The sequence below is a fragment of the Amphiprion ocellaris genome, chromosome 10 (assembly GCF_022539595.1).
Source record: "Amphiprion ocellaris isolate individual 3 ecotype Okinawa chromosome 10, ASM2253959v1, whole genome shotgun sequence".
NCBI lineage: Eukaryota > Metazoa > Chordata > Actinopteri > Pomacentridae > Amphiprion > Amphiprion ocellaris.
In genome coordinates, this window is record NC_072775.1 from 18,591,970 (window position 1) to 18,613,407 (window position 21,438).

The window sequence follows — 21,438 nt, forward strand, 5'->3', positions numbered from 1 at the left end:
CTGTTCTTAAACCACGGTCTGGAAAGTCTTACATGCTCAGTCTTGCTGGAGCTTTTGTTTTGAAAAGCGTGTATTAAGTGTGTGAGGAAGAGAACAACATGTTAAGCAAACCCACCTGAGCCTAGAGGACTAGGCTGCAGGGTGTGTCTTTGTGGTGTGTTTAGTGTTGGAGCGGCCTTTCAGGAAACTGTCATTGTTACAAACTGACTGTGTCACCTTGTAGTTGGAAGTAAAATGAATGCCATGTGAGCTCCTCGGAAATATTCAGCACAGACGTGTCGCATCAAGTTTCTCAAACACATTCAAAAAGTCTGAGTGGTGGAAATTTTTCAAAAATGTTTTACATGCTTAATGGTTTTCAAATTCCAGTTGAGGGCGTTGGTGTCTTGAAGTCATCGGTTCAGTTTTGAGTGGTGACCATGTCTCCCTGTACTCCTGCCTACCTCCCCCTCTCTGTTCTCACACGCCTGTGAGATGTGGTGGAGGAGCTGAGTGCTCATTGGATATACGTCAGGCCTAAAACAGCAGAGGGCACAATATGTCCAACAGCAACTCTTGTGTTTTCCTTCACCTGAGACCAAAGCATTTCGAGCTTCTTTGTGATTTCTACTTTTCCCACATCTGAATATTAAATCAGATGGGCAATAGCTCTTTAATTAGACATTTCCTGATTTTTTTTTAACCCACACAAAGCCTCATACTCACAATGGGTGTGTGTGACCCTCCCTACTCTGTCTCCTTGTCTTTCTCACACCCTTTCACTTTTCAGACACTCCTGTCTGTGCTAAGTGTGCAGGCAAGTTGAGAGACAGCAGAGAGATAAAGACAGGTTAACAGCACAAGGAAAGAGTAAGAGGGAACGTAAACCCCCCCTCCCAAAAAAAACAACTTTGGACATCTTTATTTTCACTTGGGGTCATGTGGCTGTCAGCTTAAGCAGTTACGCAAAAACACTGAACTCTCAAAACAACTTTCGACCTCAAGTATGTTGAACTCAAGATGACAGATTCCTTGTGCAGCCACTATCTCTGCTCACTCTGCTGAGGATTAAATGTGTTGGCTGCTGCATTCTCTAATTATTGTCAACTGAAAATGGCAGTATTGCTCGCCAGGCTTTAAATGAATCCACATGTGATGCTGTAGCTGTGCAGTAAAGAGGTGGGAAACTAAAGGAGGAGGCAAAGGCCACAGAAAGTTATTGGATCACAAATTTTAAAAAGCACAAAATAAATGGAGAATTATTTTTACAAGGGAGGTTCAGTTAACCCAAATGATCCGTACAAAAACAAAGAGATTTGACATAGGAAAGTATTTCATTTCATTGATTCATCACAGGGGTAAAAGCACTGTGAATAGTAGTATCTCACCTCATAGTTACTGTGTATATTCTGCATTTATCTCACACTGTTGACTGTTTACGCTGTACTTGCCATTTATATTTATTTATTTTGCCAATATTTACAGTACTGTTCAAAAGTTTGGGGTCACCCAGACAATTTCATGTTTTCCATGAAAACTCACACTTTATTCATGTGCTAACTTAATTGCACAAAGGTTTTATAATCATCAATTAGCCTTTCAACACCATTAACTAACACAATGTAGCATTAGAACACAGGAGTGATGGTTGCTAGAAATGGGCCTCTGTATTCCTATGTAGATATTCCATTAAAAATCAGTCATTTCCAGCTAGAATAGTCATTTACCACATTAACAATGTCTAGACTGTATTTCTGATTCATTTACTGTTAACTTCATTGAAAAAAAAAAGCATTTTCTTTTAAAAATAAGGGCATTTCTAAATGACCTCAATCTTTTGACTGGTAGTGTATTTATTTATGATATTGTGGCTTTTTTTCCTATTGTTTTTATTATTTTTTAAATGAACTGTCCTTTAAATTCTAACTGCACAGCCACTTTGCATTTCACTGCACATACTGTAAGAGCATGTGACAAATAAAAATCTTGAATTTATTTCCACCTTTATATGCACATTTGTAGTGTTATCTACAGCTTATTCTATTTCTATACATAGTGTGTCTGTCCATACTATTCATTCTGCTAATAATGTAACATACTGTGTGTATTCTTACTGCATATAATGCACTTTTACTGATTTTGCTCTTGCACGTCTGGTTATATGCACAAATGCATTTTGTTGTCTTAGCACTTGTACTCTGTGCAATGACAGTAAAGCTGACTCTAATCTCATCTTTATGCTTATGGTGATGATTACAAGCAGAAATCAAAATCATAACAGCAAAAGTTACAATGAATGTTTTGCTTTTTTCTTTTTGTTGTTGTTCTTTGGAGTCAAGGTAAACATTAACAGCAAATTGTGAAACGATCTCATTTTACTTCATCAGATGTGATAATTTGCTGTATTTCTCAGGTTTGTCTTTTAGTTATTAACTGATAATCCGACCTGGACATTACTTTGAGGGTCACTTTGGGCCCTGAAAACTTCAGATTGGCATTTTAGACTAAATAATTTATTATTAATTGATCAAATAGAGGCATTAACACTGGATCTCTGACTTCACAGTGCTGTGCATGTTTCAAGCTGTGTGGGGAACAGACGACTCAAGAAGGGAACTTAGTTTTCTGTCTTTTTCACCTGAATGTTGAACTTAATTTGATTTGAAGGGTTTCATACTGTATTATTGCAAAATGTGGCTGTTTTTGTTGTTTTTTTGTGTTTATGTTGGTTTTTAACACCGCATAGTTACAGAAATCTTCGTTCCAACTGAAAACGGTGACTGTTTTTAAGAAGGTTCAGTTTAATGGACAGTGAACATGCTTTTACACTGCAAAAATAAAGACTAAAAATCCATTAATCCTACAAAAAAATGAGGCACGCTTGATGATATACAACTGAATCAACGTTTTCTGACAGTCTGTCTGTATAAATCAATAATCTGTGCTCACATTTAAGGCTACTTATGTGTCTCTGTAATGACAACGTTCCTGAGTTAACAAGCTTAAACACACTGTGCGTCATCATAATTCAAAATCATTGCAACATAACGTTTAGAACAGATTCTAGCAGAGAGGGGAGGGCGGCCGTCCCACACAGGACGGTGTTGGTGTTTCGTAAAGACAGCAAGGTGTGGTTTCTATCCAAAAGCAGCCAGCTTCCGTCTATTCACAGCAGACCATTATCTGCGCAACAGGAGACGACGGGGCGGGGAGAGGCGCACGGTCTGTCCGCGATCTGGACAGCAACTAAATTCAATACAGAAACTTTCTTGAAACACCACAGAGACAGCAAACATGAGTATGTACGGCTCCACTTCCAAACTGGCCACGATGGGCCAGAGGAGCAACTCGCGTCCGGATTTGTCAAGTTATAGAAACGACGTGTTCGTCGGTGGAAACGGCTTCCAGGGGGACTACCCAGCAGGGGACGGATACACCTACACCTACTCCAGGACCTCGGTGCACGGAGGTGGTGCAGGACAGAGGGTGCAAGTCAGCATGGCTGGGGGTCCAGGTGGAGGAATGAGGTAAGAGTCTTCAGATCACCTGTTGCCATATGAGGGAAAGTTGATCATTTACGCGCGTCCAAAAACAAGACCAGAAGTGACGTTACCTTGTGAAAAATAATTAAATATAAAGTCTAAATTGTGAGATCTTCTGAGGACATGAAGTATTTTCAAATTTGCACCGTAACAGAGTTAAAATGTCACCGAGCAAGTTCCAATAACGTTGCAGGTTCACCTTTGGATAGCAGTGCTACACACACCAAGGGCGCAAATTGCAGCCTGTTGTTGGCCTCACTGGGTTTCGTCAGTCCAAAGGAATCTCAGGCCTTGACCTGCTTTCCTGAAAGACTCGTTTTCTGATTGGTTTTAATACTAAATGTTTCCAAGTAATCTTCACTCCTCATCTGTTGCCTAATACTATGAGACACATTATTGTGAGATCCTTTCATACCCTTAAATGTCCTCCAGTTATTCATTAAGTCTGTGTCTGTACCAGAGGTTGTCGGGATGTTTCCTTTTTCTCAGGATGCTGAACTCATGGCTTCAAAGTAAAATAGGAGTCACGATTTACGTCAGTGGTGGAGTTTACACAGACATGACCAAAGCAGTGTGTTGATGTGTGTTGGTGACCCTTCAGTGACCCACAATCAGACCTTCAAAACACAGAATGAGTGTGTTTTGAATTAAAATAAAAGCCTAACTTTAGTTACAAAACTTCCATCTGATATTTTCTGTTTCGATTTTAGTGATCATTTACAAGGATTTCACAACTGAGTGATCTATTATCTATATATAAACTAAAATTAAAGCTTGAAAAATCAAAAGCTGCTTTTGACTTCACATTTTCTGTCAACTTTATTGTACAATTTCCTTAAAATGTTTAACCATACGAAATTGCTGATGTGTTTAAATAGGGGTCAGTTCAGTTTTATTTATTTTTTAGAGTGATATATTGTTTTTTTCATTTCTATGTGTAGTGTACAAGCCATTCAGCAGAAAGCTGCAGTCCTGACCAACCAGTGTCAGGATTTCCTTCAGAGAGCAAAAGTGACCATCCAGCGTGTAAGTGTTGCACATTTAGAACACTGGACATAACTGATCCGATTTGTTTGTTTTAATCTTTAACTGTAGAAAAATAATGATGAGAATAATAAGAAAAGCCTGATTAACTTGGCTGTGAGGTGACATTATCACAGATTACTTAAAACTGAGTTGAGAGCTGATAATATCATCAGCCACAGCTCAGCGAAATACAAATTTATTTATTTCATCAGTGTCTTTTCTTTGTGATTTTATAGGGGGGTCCGGCCATGGAAGCGGAGAAGTTTTTGATGATGGCTGCAGAGTGCATGGAGCAGATGAGCAACTGCGGCAGAGAGCTGCAGCAAATGCGTATTCCCAGTGATATTTTCAGAAAGTAAGACCAAATACAGTGTGTGTGTGACTTTGCAAACTGCCGGTGTGTGCGATATTTGCATTTGTGTTCAGCCAGGACTGTGTGAGCACTCCTGAGTTATCCTTCCTGCAGCTTAGCAGGTGTAGGTAGTGCTGAATTCAAATAGCATGACAGTGCATGAGCTTGCAGAATAAAAACAGAATTGTATTTCGTCGCTGAAACGAACCAGACACAGAGACAGTTCAGTGCCGTCTACATGTGGTTCCGTGTATCTCCCCATGTGTGCTCTTTGAAGCGGTGCAACCAGCGTTCCCTGAAAAGGCTCACAAAGTATTTTTTTTTCCTTTTTTGTACAACTCTGCAGTCTAGAACAGTTTCAGCACATGCACGGAGGGCTCCAACAGCAGCTCGTCGGTGCTACGACTATACGACGGAACAGAGGCAGTGTGGGTTCCCTCGAGGGGGGGAGAATCTTTAATGATGCCATAGCTTGGATTGCCCAACAGAAGGTGAGCTTTGTATACCCCAGGGACATACAAAAGAACGGAATTAAAAAGACACAATAAATATGTAATTACTATAATACTCAGTGTGACTGTGAGAATCTTTTTCTTATCAAGACACATCACAAGATTGTAAATATACGTAGAGATATGTCAGATAACCAAATGGATAAATTGGGTTTTTACAATTGCAATGCTTCCAAGTAACTTCCTAAAATTAATCTGTACCAGCATCTGTATCCTTATCTGATGCATTCAGAGACAACATCACCCGCAGGTGCATGGTAAAACTTGGATGCTATGCAGAGCAATTTTTGTCTCATTTGTCCGGGTTGTGTAATTGCACCTACATGTGTGTGCGTGCCTGTGTGGGTGCATTAGTGTGCACTGTTTTCTCATGCAAAGGGAGGCAGGGATGAACGTACCCTATCACTTATTCTGACCTCCCGTAACTGAAACCATCTGGACACGCTGCCAAAACCTGATCCGTGAGTGAAAGAGGCTGAGAGGGGTGCAGAGGGATTGAAACAAAGGAAAGGAGAGAGCAGTGCCATTTGAGAAAGAGCTAGAGAGAGGAAAGTAAGAAAGAAATAGAGCAGGGAACGAGGGAGGCAGCAGTGACGGGAAAGAAGCTGTGGAACCAAAAAAAAAAAAAAAAGAGAAAAGAAGAAGTAAAGGGGTGTGAAATCTGACACTCACTACTGAGTCAGTTGTTATGGGACAGGGCAGTTCAGCTGAACTCTAGCATGGTTGTGGGAAAACGCCCTTCTACTCTGTCACAACCCTCCCATCCCACCAAAAACACACCCTGTCAGTCTGTCACCACTTTGAGCCTCACCTTCAATATATTACCCTTCATTTTCACCCCCATGCTGTCACGTGGCTTCACACATTTTCTGTCTCAGTTTTTGTACTTTAGGTATTGTCTATTGTCCAGAAAAATAGATCCAAATCACCTCTGAAACTACAATTTTCCCCCAAAGTTTCTTTGTGCTGCTTGGTCATTCTTTCAAGCATTGTGTTGACATTATAATACATGACTTTGTTGATCTTTCCCAGTTAGATATTAGCCATATTGCTGACAGTTGGGTTTGCCGTTTGTAGCTTCAGTCAAGTATTCATGTAGAAAAAGGGAGTGGTGAGAGAACAAAGGCCTTGGGAGAGAAGAGAGAGAAAAAAAATGCAAGTGAAGAACAGGGGCTGGCTAAGGTTGCTTTACTGGCAGAGCTCCTATCTAAGCTGAGAGCCGAGCACAAGGGGGGAATAGTTGGAATAGTTTCCTGCTTAACAGTGGGCCTAATGATTATATGCTGACACCTAGAGGTCAAAGAGGAAAAAGACAGAGATTTGAGGCCAGGGACTGCAAAGAAGGGAGTGTATGTTTGTAGTATTATACTGTACTTACCGAGTATAATCTAATGCTGGTAATATTCTGTTTTTTTTTTCATTTCAATCAGTCTTATAAATGGGCCAATACTCATCAGTACTGCCTGTGTATCCAAAACCTTGTCTAGCTTTTTCTTCTGTGCCATAGACCTCCATTACTGCAACTTAAGTGATTGCTGTCCCCAGTAGAAATGAATAGACTGAAGGTAGAGTGCTATAGTCTGGATAGGGGGTCATAAAGTATTCATGCATTGTTGGTTTTGGTCTTTTCATTATATGTTTGCATGACCCTTATTGTTTATGATTTGCATATACACACAGTATGTGCTACTTGATATACTCTTAAATAGAAACACATTGTAGAATATAATATTTTCCCTAAGTTGAAGTTGCCTTTGACGTTGCAGTTGTGTTTAGCAGTTACTGTGTTTCAGTAACTGACAAACTACCGCTCTGTATCTTACAGCGCATGATTGAAACAGCTCCATGGGGAGATGACTCAGCCACCATAGAAAAGCAAATTCTAAGCCACAACAAACTCCACAGCTCAATCCAGCGGAGCCCAGAAGTAGAGCGAGCCAGAGATGACCTGGTGAGTTTTCTTCCTGCTGTGTTTCACTTTTACTTGGGGCTGTTTTAGCTAAGCGGTAAATTTGTGAGGAGCCTTATCATCTATGTGCAAAAGCTTTATATTCTGTAATCTTTCTCCAAACTGAGCACAAACAAAATCTCTTTTATAGACGTCAAGATTTGACAAGTACAACCTCTCCATGCTGGACCAAGAATGGGACAGTCTGCAGGTAAAACCATGTGCTTGTATAAAAAATATTTGTAACAATAGGTGTCTTTCTTTATTATCAGCATTGTTGCTTTGTATCACATTCAAAAGTTTTCCTTGTGTCTGTTTTAGAAAATGTCCCACAGCCGAGTGAGCCAGCTACGAGACCTTCAGAGCATCATTGAAGAGATCTCCCGAGAGATCATGTGGGTGAATGAGAAGGAGGAGGAGGAGCTTGTGTTTGACTGGGGAGACAAAAACATTGACCAGTACATCCCCAAGAAGCAAGAGAGCTACTCTGTAAGAATCTCTGTCGAAACTCTTTTTATTTCACTTCAACCCTTGAACCCTAAAAACCAACAGGCTGGTTTAAAAGGCATGTTAGCTGAAAAAACAAATCAAATGATTACACCATTTATCAGAGTTAGAAACTGTAGAAGCTTTCAGATTGGCAGCCTTTTGACAGTCCTTGAACTACTCATCTGTGTTGTTCCTTCCATTGGAAAGCATAACAAAATCTAAGCTTATAATTCAAATTTTTCAGCAAAATTCTTTTATTCTATATATATGATTTTAAAAAATATCCAAAATAAACCAGATTCTGTTTTTTTTAAAAAATGGAGAATTCTGTGCTCCTATGCTTAGCTGACAGGCTAAACTGCAGGCAGTGTTTACACAGAGCAGATACGAGACACATATGTAAGCAACAGTATTTTTTTCAGTATTAGTAATGCTGTGTATACTTGTTGAAATATTGCATATGTTGATTCCAGATTTTAAAAAATCTCTGTACTTCTGTTTCCATAGAGGTGTAGAACTTTACAAATGTGGCAGGAGCAAAAATGTATTGTAAATTCAGGTGTTTCAGAGGGTTAATGTCGGTTGGCTTTCTAAGTCCACACTGTAGACTTTTGGTATTTTAACTTTCTGTATTATTTTTTATTTTTTTGACAGAGGCTGATGAGGGACCTGGAGGAGAAGGAGAAGGACCTGAACAAGCTGAAGGTGAAAGCAGACAATCTCCTGAACAGCAACCATCCTGCCTCAGATAAGATTGAAGTAAGTTTTCCACTTTTCCCATCTCAAACAGCACTTTATGGCGTGTTTTGGTGCTTATGACTGTGTGTGTTCGCCCTCAGGCCTACATGGACACCTTACAGACCCAGTGGAGCTGGCTTCTCCAGATCACCAAGTGTATCCATGTTCATTTGAAGGAGAATGCCGCCTACAGCCAAGTAAGTGCTCGGGCCTGTCTGATGAAAATAGAGCTTCAAATATTTGCATGTTAACCCTCATCAAAACTCTTCGTATGCAGTTTTTCAAAGAGGCCAATGAGACCTATGCGAAGCTGCAGAGGGAGCATGAGACGATCCGAAGCAAATTCTCCTGTGACAAGAACACTCCACTGGAAAACCTCGCTGAGCTCCTGAAAAACCTGGAGGTATCATTGTACTCTTTTTAAGTACAGGACTTCCCTGTATGTGTTTTCCTACAGCTGTGAACAGGGGTGTCAAGATTTTGCGAGTTAGACCAGCTTTTTATGAGACTAAATGGAATGCTTCTGCAAGTCTGAACCTTAAAAGACTAAAAAGCTGACTTCTGAAAGTTACAGCATACATTTGCTCAGTAAGGAACTCCTGTCTGTTTTGTTTTCACAGAAAGAGAAAGAACGTGTCATGGAGAATAAGAGGCAGGTCCAGAGTCTGGTCAGCAAGTCTAAGACCATAGTTCGGCTGAAACCTCGCAACCCTGAGGAGAAGAGCAGCAGCCCTGTCATAGTCCAGGCTTTGTGTGACTTTAAACAAGACCAGGTGGGATATATGATCTTTGTCTCCATCTATCACACACATGCACACATTTAAAGAGTATAAAGTGAAACATTACAAGTGTAACTCAGTGTGTCTTCTGTTTGTATGGTTTATGTGTGTTTCAGAAAGGCATAATGAAAGGGAATGAGGGCATCCTGAAGGACAACTCGCAGCGCAGCAAGTGGCTTGTGACAGGACCTGGAGGTCTCGACATGCTGATTCCCTCCGTGTGTCTGCTCATCCCCCCACCAAACCCACTCAGCATCGGCCTTGCCAACAAGTAAGAAACATTCAGTGACTGGGAGGACTGGAGATCCAACATGGTGTGAGAAAATCCTGCTCAAATGCTGTTAGACCTGGTGAAGTCTGGATTTATTTTATTTTTCTACACTGGTGTCCAGATACATTATTGGATACATTGCGGGAGTATATGGGATTATAACTTCAGAAGTTTAACATTGTCCAGTTAATCTGTAGAGTCCTTTAGTCAATATGACTTCTAAGTTTGCAGTTTCTCCTGAGTAGTGACTAATTGTTTGTTCTGTTCTAGAAATGAGCAGTATTATGAAGCCATCATGGCCATTTGGAATCAGCTCTACATCAACATCAAGAGTCTCATCTCATGGCAGTATTGCCTCAAAGACATCAATTACATCAACTCCCTCACTCTCAGTATGGTAAGATGTTACAAACAACACAGATCATGTCTCGGTTTTACTTTTAAAATGACTTATTGTTTTGTTTTTTTTTTAAATAAATAACAGTAGAGCCTTACCCGAAACAATGTCCATAGGATTTTACTCTCCTCTTGTGTCTTTTGCCTTATCTAATCCATCTCACTTGTCCCGCAGCTGTCCAAGATGCGTCCTGAGGAGTACCGCAGCGTCATCAAAAGACTGGAAACTCACTACCAGGAGTTCCTGCGGACCAGTCAAGGTTCTGAAATGTTCGGGGAAGAGGATAAGAAGGTCATCCAGGGTCACTTTGACAAAGCCCAGACCCACTATGACACACTGATTGTCCAGCTGCCTGCTTACAGTAAGTGTAAAATGCAACACATTCTTTTAGCACTGCTACTCTAGTTGTTGTCTATCAGATCCAGCGTGCTAGAACAGCTGGCTCTGACCTGCTGAGCTTAACGGTAAGCATACATTATGAATTATGAATGTGCTGCACTTGGGTAAATTGACTTTTGTAAATAAGAATCCAGTTTATTTCTTCAGTGGTCTCACTGTGCAGTCAGTCTGCACAATCTCAAATTTTGAGCTGCGCACAAACGTCTGTCTTGCAGACATGGAGATGTCAAAACCACAAATTGGCCTTTACATTTATCATTTTGTATTAAGAGCCATTGTTTAATGTTTCAATTTTTTCACACAAAAAATGACAAAAATGCTACTTTACACTTAAACAAAACCCCTAACACCTCCAAAAAAGTTTACATACCAAATCACAAATGTTGCTTAGTATGTCTACACAAACTACCTACTAAATTTGCAAAAACAGTGCTGTTGTTTTCCATTATTAAATTACATTTTCCCATGTTTCTACCAGCCAGCAAAGGGGAGGAATCGACGAAGACTGAAACCCAGAAACAGGACACCAGCAAAACTTCCAAAATCACCAAGACCACTGTCACCAAAGTCACCACCCAGCCTCCACAGTCCACCTCTACCCTCAGCCTTACACTGCTCAGCAGTTTGCAAGAGCTGAGACGCAAGCTGGAGATGGCTGAATCTGGCCTCACCAGACATCTGCACATTCCCCTGGGAGACAACAGTGTGCACGAGTGCTCGGTGAACATTCAGAAGCTGCAGGTATGTAACCTGTTATTTTTGGGGGGGAAAAATATGCTTGCAAATGTTCAACATATGTACATTTTATTTCAAGGAAATTGCTAATTAATTTTATAAAGGGCTGTTTGTCAATCAATCAATCAATCAATCAATCAATCAATCAATCAATCAATCAATCAATCAATCAATCAATCTTTCCTGATTTGGCTTTATTCAGCTAAATGTCACATCCTTTTGATTTCCAGAATGTGCACCAAGATCTGGACTCCATACATGATGAGTACCTGCGTCTAAGAGAAAGGATCATAAAGCAGCTGGAAGGGATACCTGCTGACTCCGAACAAGCCAAATTCCTCCGCTCCGAACTGGAAATCATCAACCAAAAACTGGGAGGCCTGCAGGGTCTCTACTCAGCTTACATTCAGAGGTATTTTATTTTAGGCTCTTTGCACCACCTTTTAATTTTTTCTGCCATAATCTGGAAGCAGACATGAATTCTGGGAACAGAACTTGAGGCAACATCCAACTGTACTGATCATTTAATGTCACAACTTTGTGTTTGCAACAGACTGTCAGCAATCAAGGCCTTGCTTCAAAGCCTCCTCCAGGCTGAGGATCTGATCAAAGCTCACGAGGCCCGGCTGACCGAGAAGGAGACCAGCTCTCTGGACCTCCGTGAAATTGAAAACTATCGGACCACGCTAAAGGTTTGACACACTTTCTATTTTTATTATGAGCTGTTATTGCTTGCCTTCCAGTTTTAAAGGCTTACACAAAATATAGTCTTTTTCTGAGCTTTCATTCGCATCTCAGTTTTTTTGAGTTTATTTTCAATGCAAAAATGCTAAAAGTGGGTTGACGTGCAATTTTTTAGAGTTAATTGATGTATCAAGCTAAAATTTCACAAAATAACATAATACTTAAATACCCATATGTTATGCTATAGCATTTCCAGGCAAATAAGCAGAAATTTGATGACCACGATAAAGACTACTAAAGATTATTTCGATAAACAGTTGGTGTTTATGTTTGAAATATCAAGTTACAAAATTCTGATTTGAATTGATTGCAGATGTATTTCAAACATAGATTCTTGGTCAATCCAAAAATCATATAATGTATATATTGTCACAGTGCCCATCATTACTTGCAAGTAAGATTTGTGATTGATCTTTATTTGTGATTCCATTTAAAAGCAAATGAAGAATGAGCTGGAGCAAAAAAGAGACCTGCTGACATCTATGGAGTCTGACCTGGGTAAAGCAGTGCACTGGAACGGTCAAATCTCTGAGTCCTTCCACAAGTGTGACGTAGATTTGTCCAAGTACTCAGACCTGGTGGGACAGATGTCTGACCGCTGGCGTCGCATCCAGACACAGATTGATAGCAGGTATAGTAGGATGATCTGTACACGTAGGCACATGTCTTCCTTACCTACGAATATTTTTCCATATCCTCTGTTCGTCATTGCTGGTAACAACACTAAAAATACCCTTTCATTCCTTCCTCTTCCACTCACTCTTTCCTTTCAGAGTGTGGGACTTGGAGAAGCAGGAGAAACAGCTACAACATTATCAGCAGAGCAGCACTTCCTTGGATCAGTGGATAGACAATGCCAGGAAGCGCCAGGATACCCTTCAGGCGGTGAAGCTCAACGACATCCAGACTCTAATGGACCACCTCAACCAACAGAAGGCATGCCCTTCATTATTTACACCAACATATTCTTAGCAGATTCATCTGGTTTGGAATTAGAAATAGCCACCATTTACTGTGTGGATTTTATATATTTCACAGCAACAGATGTAGAAAGTGTTGTAAAATTATCAGCTGTTCCTCAGATGATCTCTAAAAGTGAGATGAAAAAATCTCATGTGGACAGCTTATATTGTCATTAGAAATTGTGTCGAATAAACCAGTGGATGTTCCAGAAGCAGCACAGACTGATGTCAGATTAAATCAGTGAATTTAATGACCTCTCTTCTTTGTATTGCACAGGCGCTTCACACTGAAATTAAAGGAAGGAAGGAGAAAGTGGAAGATGTGCAGAAGAACGCAGACACCTGTGCTTCCTCTATAAAGGTTGGTTGTCAGTTAATGTGCTCTGTTACAGTTATACATCTTGTTGAGCTGCCACATGCAAGTATGGCACAAATGATCATTTTGCATTGTGTGTTTGCAGGACTACGAGCTGCAGCTAGCCTCCTACAGTTCAGGCCTGGAAACTCTGCTTAATGTTCCTATCAAGAGAACTATGCTGCAGTCCCCTGCTTCTGCAGTCAGGCAAGAGGTATGAGCACTTTCAATTTTTTTAAGTCACTCAATTTTCATCCCTAGTTGTTATTACTATACATTTGGCAGATCCTTTCTGAATTATTCAGTATTTATTAAGTTCTCTGTTAGATAATGGCTATTTCCTTTGTGGGATCAGCTAATGTTAGACCCCCAAGGTTAATCCCTTAGTTGCATTTGCCATTTAAATATAGAACTGTGATGTGATTAACACCTTACTGCTAAACATCAGTAATCATAACCATTAATTTTATCTCCATCAGGCGTCTGACCTCCAGACACGTTACATCGAGCTGCTTACCCGCTCTAGTGACTACTACAAGTTCCTAGGGGAGTTGCTGAAGAACATGGAAGAGCTAAAGGTAAGTATTGCATGTGTGTAATGTGATTTAAGAGAACATTGTTTCCTTTAAGTCAATAATATTGCAATATATGATAATAATATAAGTAAGAATAAATAGTATAGTAAATGAAGGATTATTGAACAAATAGGTTGTTGGAACTGACTGGCACTCTTTCTGTTTTTGTCGTTCTCGTCAGATAAGAAACACTAAGATAGAAATGCTGGAGGAGGAATTGAGGCGTCTAAAGGAGGATCTCCAGGATCGTGGTCAGAAAAACAAATCTCTGGAAGATGCTTTGGCTCGCTACAAGTTGGAGCTCACTCAGTCACAGGACCAACTCATTTCTATGGAGGAAGTGAAGAGAACCACAGCAATGCAAGCTAATGCAGCCAAAGAGAGCCTGGATAGCACACACAGCCACCTTCAAGACCTTAACGACCAGCTGACCCGCATTAAATACCAGCTGGACGAAGAGAAGAGAAAAAGAAGGTTGGCAGAGGAGCGCTATACCAGCCAGCAGGAAGAGTATGAGGCGACTGTTCGCCGTAGACAGAAAGAACTGGAAGAGCTCAACTGGTCCAAGATTGACTTAGAGAAGACCGTGAAGGACAAAGAACGTGAACTGGAAAGGCTGAAGATACAGCTGGACGAGGAGGCAGCACGTCGACGAAATGCTGAATCAGATATCTCAAAGGTAAGAACTCAGTGCACCCAGGAGATTAACCAGCTTAAGCAGACGTACGAGACAGAGATCCACGTTACCAAGACCACGATCTTGAAGGCCTCGCAGCAGAAAGAAGAGGATGCAGCAGACCTGAGGCTGCAAGTTGACAGACTCACTGCTGAGAAGAGAGACCTGGAGGAGGAGCTGAGGAGACTGAGGCTGTCCATTTCTCACACAGAAGAGCAGAAAAGCAGAGCAGAGCAGGAGGCCAACCAGCAGAGGGCCTCAGTGGCACAAGAGACGAGGATGCGCAGTGAGCTGGAAGTGCAGCTGAGAACACTCACACACCAGAGAGAAGACTATGAGCTTAAATTAAAGGAAGCCACTAAAAACAATCAGGAGAAGTCCAGGCAGATCAGCACACTGACATTTAACCTGGAGGAAGAAGAGAAGAAGAGGAGATCTCTGGAACTGGAAATTAGTCACCTGAAACAAGCTCAAGCAGAGCTGAAGGCAAAGAACACCTCCTATCTGGAGGCAATCAACAAGCTCAAAGTGTCTGAGCAGGAGGTCCGTATTACCCGAGTGGAGCTGGAGAAGCAGGCCAGTGAGAAAACTAAGGCTGAGCAGAGTTCTGCCAGACTGCAGAGTCGTATCCAGGAACTTCAGTCCTCTCTGGATGGGGTTGAAGCTGAGTTGGAAAAGCAAAAGAAAGCGACTCAAGAGGAGTTCACTCGCAGAAAGCGAATGGAGGCTGAGTTGGAGAGGGTGAACCATACCTGCAGAGAGCACACTACCACTATTAGCACACTGAAATCTATTCAGATAGAGGCCTCCAGCTCTGGGAGAAAGTATGAGCAGGACCTCAAGGCTCTCCAGGAGGCTCTGGACAAGAGCATGAGGGATCATAAAGTGACCAAGGATGAACTGGCAGCTGTGTCAGCTGAACTGAAGACACTGAAGCAGAAGCTCCAGCAGGAACTGGCCAGAATTAAAGAACTCAACCAACGTAATGAAAGCTTGTACAAGACCATTGAAGAAAAGAGTCGCCAACTTAATGAATACACTACAGAAATTGAAAAGCTGAAGACTCTGACACAGAACCTCACCAAGGAGAGACTGAAGTTAGAAGAGGAGTTGAGAGCAGTTAGACAGGACAGAGATGACTTGAAGCTTAGCAAAGACGCTATTGATGGAGAAAGTGCCGTTCAGATCTCAGCCTTGCATGTCCAGCTTCAGAGTAGCACCAAGAGGACAGCGGAGCTCCAGGCTCTCATCACTGACCTGACTCAGGAGAGAGAAAAGCTTAAACTGGAAATAGACAAAATCCAAAAGCAATCTATTGAGGTATTTTTGATTGCATTGAAGGATCACCTCCAAATAATACAACTAATTTCCCTTGCTGCTTGCATGAATCTTTATATGTGCACTAGGACTCAATTTGATTTTAAAGTAGCCCTGGTATCTTTGTAAAGATACTCAGGCTGATGATTTTAGATTGTTTTGCATGTGGTTCATTACTTACAAATGCTTTTGCTTGGATATGCATGCCATTAATACTTTTCCATGTGTCACATTATGTCACTGAACTTTAAACATACTACATAACAATCACTTTATTCAACACTACACATACATTTGCAACATGCACTAAAATTTTGGAAACTGCGTGCACGCATCTCTGTTATTGTAAATTTTAAAACATGTAATCTAATTTCAATTTCATATATATTACAAGCACGTGTGTAAAATATATTTTGACATTTTTTTACTTATACTGATGTTCTTTTTTTTTTTAATCTCTCAACAGACATCTATGATGGTGCATGAGTCCCAAAGCCAATACAGTGAGCTGCAGATGGAGAGGGATAGTTTGCGATCTAAGCTTAAACTGCTGGAGCAGGACAAGAACCGTCAGCAGAGGCTCGAAGAGGAGCTCACCCGCATAAAACTCACACTAGAGACTGAGCTTCGCAACAAACAGCGGCTGCAGGATGAGAAAAATTCCATCTTTAACGAGTTCAACTCTTTGAAGAGCCAGTATGAGCGGAAAGACAGTCAGATTAGGCAGGTTGAATCAGACAGGGACAAGGCTGATCGAGAGAGGCTCTCCCTGAAGAATGAGATTGAGAGGCTTATGAGGGAGCTGAGAAGTGTTGAAGAGAGGTACAAGAGCCGTCTGTTGACCTCGGAGAAGGAGGCATCCGACTTGGCTCTCAGGAGAGATTTCCTGGAAAGAGAGATACAGAGATTGCAGCAAAGACCCAGCACCCTGACTAGGCAGACGCAGACAGATGAGAAAGTCCTAACAATTGATCCATCAAAGCTCCTATTTGATGGAGTTCGCCGCAAAGTCACAGCACACCAGCTTTGTGACTGTGGTATAATCAGCAAAGCTACTCTAGATGACCTCCTAAAGGGAAAAAAGACAGTGGATGAGGTAGCTGCAAACATCCAGGTTAACCTAAAAGGTACTGGCATCATTGCTGGCATGACAACGGGTTCTCAAGGTAAAATGCCATTCACTGAAGCCAAGAACAAGAACCTCCTCAGTCCAGAAAGTGCTCTCATGCTCCTGGAAGCTCAAGCAGCAACAGGGTACATAGTTGACCCTGTCTTTAATGAGAAGATGCCTGTGGATACAGCTTGTTCCAGAGGGATTGTGGATACTGAAGACAGAGACACCTTGGTGACAGCAGAGGCAGCTAGCACAGGCTTCACTGATCCATACACTGGCAAAGTGTTATCTGTGGGTCAGGCTTGCAAACAAGGCCGCATAGACAAAGACACTGCCATCCGCTTGCTCCAGGCCCAGGAGGCTATTGGAGGCATATTGGACCCTGCTCTGAGTGTGTTTCTTCCCAAAGATCTGGCCTTGAATCGCAATCTTATTGATGAGGAGCTCCACAGGGCTTTGAACAAGAAACCTGCCTGCTACCTGGATCCAACAACAGGAGAAAAGATAAGTTATAATGACCTTCGAAAGAAGTGCACAGTGGAACCTGTTTCTGGCTTGCTTCTGGTCCGTGGTCCAGAAAAGCCCATGACAGTGAAGGGTATCCGTGGTGAAGTCTCTGTCACAGATCTGGTCAACGCTGAACTGCTGGATGCAACTGACTTGCAGAAGCTCAATCAGGGCAAACTCACCAGTAAAGACATTGAAGACAAACTAAAGACCTATCTCTATGGCTCTACCTGTATTGCAGGTGTGTATGATGAGGCCAATGACAGAATACTGCCTTTTTATCGTGCAATGAAGGAGGGTCTGCTCATGAGAGGAACCACTCTGGAGCTTCTTGAGGCCCAAGCTGCTTCTGGCTTCATTGTTGATCCAGTCAACAATGTCTTCTTGACAGTGGAGGAAGCTGCAAAGAGAGGCCTGATAGGGAAGGAGTTTAAGGGTAAGCTGTTGTCTGCAGAGAAGGCAGTAACTGGATACAGAGACCCAGAGACAGGAAAAACAATCTCCCTCTTCCAGGCTATTGAGAAAGATCTTATTGAGAAAGGTCATGGAATCCGACTGCTTGAGGCCCAGATTGCCAGTGGTGGGATTATTGACCCTGTTGAGAGCCATCGTATTGATGTCGATGTTGCCTATAGAAGAGGCTATTTTGATAGGGAGATGAATGAAATCTTAGCTTATGAAGGAGATGACACAAAAGGGTTCTTTGATCCTAACACCAAGGATAACTTGACATATCTTCAGCTGAAGGACAGGTGCATCACAGATAGCAAAACAGGCTTGATACTCTTGCCACTCAAAGACAAGTCGAAGCCCCAGAAGTCCTCTGAGAGCCGCACCAATGTCCTCCGCAAAAGGCGGGTTGTAATCGTTGACCCAGACACTGGGCTTGAGATGTCAGTGAGGGAGGCCTATCATCGGGAGCTCATTGACTATGACACTTTCCTGGAGTTGTCGGAACAGGAGTGCGAGTGGGAGGAAATAACCATCAGGGGAGCAGATGGCTCTGCACGTCTGGTGATAGTGGACAGGAAAACTGGAACACAGTATGACATTCAGGACTGCCTGCAACGTGGCGTCATCGATCAAAAGTCTTTCGATCAGTATCGTGCTGGAACCCTAACCTTGACCCAGTTTGCAGATGAAATCACCAGCAAAACCAGCAGCTCTGAAATGGTCCTTGCAGCCAGCAGTGTTGATGACATGGTCACCTGCAGCAGCCCCACACAGCCGTCCTCTCCTACTGTCCGTAAACGCTTCAACAGCATTTCTATTACAGTGTCTCCCCCAGAGATGTTTGATGACCAGAGCCCTGTGGCAGCCATATTTGACACAGAGACCTTGGAGAAGATTACTATCCCAGAGGGGCTCAGAAGAGGCATAGTTGACACTATTACAGCACAGAGATTGCTGGAGGCCCAGGCATGCACAGGCGGAATCATCAACCCTGCTACTGGCGAGAGGCTGTCCCTGCAGGACGCTGTCCATCAGAGCATCATTGATGACAGCATGGCAAATAAGCTGAAAGCTGCCCAGAAAGCTTATGTTGGTTTTGAGGATGTGAAATCAAAAAGGAGGATGTCTGTAGCAGAAGCAGTAAAGGAGACATGGCTGCCTTATGAGGCTGGCCAGAGATTTTTGGAGTTTCAGTACCTGACAGGAGGCCTGATAGAGCCTGGCTCCGGTCGGCGCATCTCCATCGAAGAGGCTATCCGCCGAGGTTGGCTAGATGGTCAAGCAGCCCAAAAGCTGCAGGAATCTCGGAACCACCAGAAGAACCTGAACTGTCCCAAGACTAAGCTGAAGATCTCCTACAAAGAAGCCATGGACAGCTGTATGGTGGAGGAAAGCAATGGTATGAAGATGCTACAGGCCTCGTCTATGTCCACAAAGGGCATCAGCAGCCCTTATAACGTCTCTAACCCTGGGTCTCGCTCTGGGTCCAGGGCTGGTTCTCGTGCCGGCTCCAGGAGTGGATCTCGTAGAGGCAGTGTAGATTATTCCTCCACTTACTCCTACACCTCTTTCTCTTCCAGCAGCACCACCTATAGCTCCAACTAAATTTAGATTAGTTGTTACCAGCAGCTTCTGTGCAGTGTGACTACTTTATAACTGTTTGCTTTTCAAAACATTTTACTTCTACTTACAAGATTTGGGAGGGTTTATTTGTTTAATTGCTTAATCTGATTCTGAATTCATATAAATGTCTTGATGTTTTGCAGATTTATTGATTCATTGTGTCTCAATATTAAATGCTCAGTACTATCACCCTATTGTTGTAACACACAAATGTTAAATGAATATATTTGTCACAGTTCATTTTAATATATTTTTTTTTAGAATGTTAGATGCCTGTTGACCTCAGATTCAGCATGGTCTCAGAATTAATTGTGCTTTTTTTTGCTATTTTGCAGTTTTTTGTTATGTGGTTATCGCAGATTGATTCATGTTTTTTTAAGAGAACATTTTTTGTTAATTGCAAATGCTGAGGTTTAGCTTAATATACTTATCTGACAAAGTAACAATCATTTATTAAAATTCCTTGCCATTAAAATGTTACTGTTGAGTGATTAAAAATAAAGTTGTCATAGCAATTTGTATGAGTTTATGTACTCATTCATTCACACCAGCTGTATTGTGCATTAAAGATTGTGTCCCAGCTTAAATTTTTATATTGGAATGGACATATAAAACTGGTACTTTCCAGAACAACATTTTTTTTAATTAAAAAAAAATTTGTGTTGCAAATCAGTAGACAGTAACTGTTACAAGAAACATTTGTTACAAGACAAAAAAGCTAAATTGGTTGCGAGATTAAATGTTCATATAAAAACAAATATATAAAACCACTATTTTCCAGAACAACATTTTTTACCAAAGTATAAAAAGATTTTTAAAAGCAAGTGTTGCAAGTCAGTAGACAGTAAGTGTTGGAAGACAAATAGGAGCAAGTGTTTCAAGTTAACAGCAAAGCAAATCCAAGGAACTGTAAAAGTAATTTGAACAAAAGTTCTGATAATTATTCACCTAAGAATGTATAAGTTGACATAGTTTATAATATGAACAATTCATGGCATGAGATGTTAATATTTGGATCGAAACATCATTCATTCTTTCACATATTAAAGTGTTTAATCGCACATATGTTTGACTTGTATGACATCTTACATTTTAGCAAAGGCTGTGAATAAAATGGTACAGTTGGGTTGGAGTTAAATATTTGCACACTGTAGTGTCAAAAGTATTTGCAAATAAAATTAGAGTTTCACAACGCATGAAACATCGGAGTTGAAATTCGATGACATGACCACACAAATGAAGTTTTGCAAGCAGATTTGATTGCATGAAGCAATGGAGATTTATATAGACTATTCCATTTGCAACTATAATACCAACACCTACTATACTAATACTATACTATACTATACTATACTATACTATACTATACTATACTATACTATACTATACTATACTATACTATACTATACTATACTATACTATGCACCATGAATGTCAGATGTAAAACAAAAAAAACAAACATTTTGAACATAAAAGCCTGAAACATCACTAGTTAAGACTTTGGGGGCCATGTTATTACAAATTTCCTCGACTTACTACATTTATTAAATCCTATATAATGCTAATAAAATTGGAATTTCACAAACAATACATGAAACAGAGTTGAAATTAGATGACATGACCACACAAACGACCATGGATGATGGATATCTTGTAAGTGGATTTGATATTTGCAACTATTGCATACTATACTATACTATACTATACTATACTATACTATACTATACTATACTATACTATTATTACTACTATACTGTATGCTGTTTGTAAGGCTATTTATGAAGTTATTATTCTTGAACTATGCCAGTAAGATGAATTCATCTCCATTGTTGCCAACACGTACAATGTGCTCTGTATTTTAAATATATTTTGAACATAAAAGCCTGACACATCACTAGTTAAGACTTTGGAGGCCATGTTGTTACAAATTTCCTTGACTTAATGC

The 21,438-nt window shown here is 41.0% G+C and overlaps 1 protein-coding gene across 2 annotated transcripts; it reads left to right on the forward strand.

Moving 5' to 3' along the window:
* Window positions 1–3,149: 3,149 nt before the first annotated feature.
* On the forward strand, window positions 3,150–20,012 carry dspa (desmoplakin a). Of its 2 annotated transcripts, none has more exons than XM_023270493.3 (24): window positions 3,150–3,506; window positions 4,463–4,547; window positions 4,784–4,902; window positions 5,246–5,390; window positions 7,237–7,362; window positions 7,511–7,570; window positions 7,681–7,848; window positions 8,503–8,607; window positions 8,688–8,783; window positions 8,864–8,989; window positions 9,207–9,359; window positions 9,482–9,636; window positions 9,907–10,033; window positions 10,208–10,394; window positions 10,911–11,173; window positions 11,398–11,579; window positions 11,721–11,859; window positions 12,349–12,542; window positions 12,685–12,847; window positions 13,151–13,234; window positions 13,335–13,442; window positions 13,708–13,806; window positions 13,985–15,799; window positions 16,263–20,012. In XM_023270493.3, exons 1-24 carry the CDS (start codon window positions 3,274–3,276, stop codon window positions 19,473–19,475), a joined length of 8,145 nt encoding a protein of 2,714 aa, XP_023126261.2. In that variant the 5' UTR covers window positions 3,150–3,273; the 3' UTR covers window positions 19,476–20,012. The 2 variants fall into 2 exon arrangements, with proteins under 2 accessions (XP_023126261.2, XP_023126262.1); XM_023270494.3 differs by having other exon boundaries at window positions 3,151–3,506; window positions 13,985–14,482.
* The last annotated feature ends 1,426 nt before the right edge of the window (window positions 20,013–21,438 follow it).

Bases quoted from the DNA above. Each gene is read 5' to 3' on its own strand.
- dspa (XM_023270493.3), top strand. From the start codon at position 3,274: ATGAGTATGTACGGCTCCACTTCCAAACTGGCCACGATGGGCCAGAGG. The intron at 8,608-8,687 runs GTAAGTTTTCCA...GTTCGCCCTCAG, and splicing joins CTGCCTCAGATAAGATTGAA to GCCTACATGGACACCTTACA. The intron at 10,395-10,910 runs GTAAGTGTAAAA...TGTTTCTACCAG, and splicing joins TGTCCAGCTGCCTGCTTACA to CCAGCAAAGGGGAGGAATCG.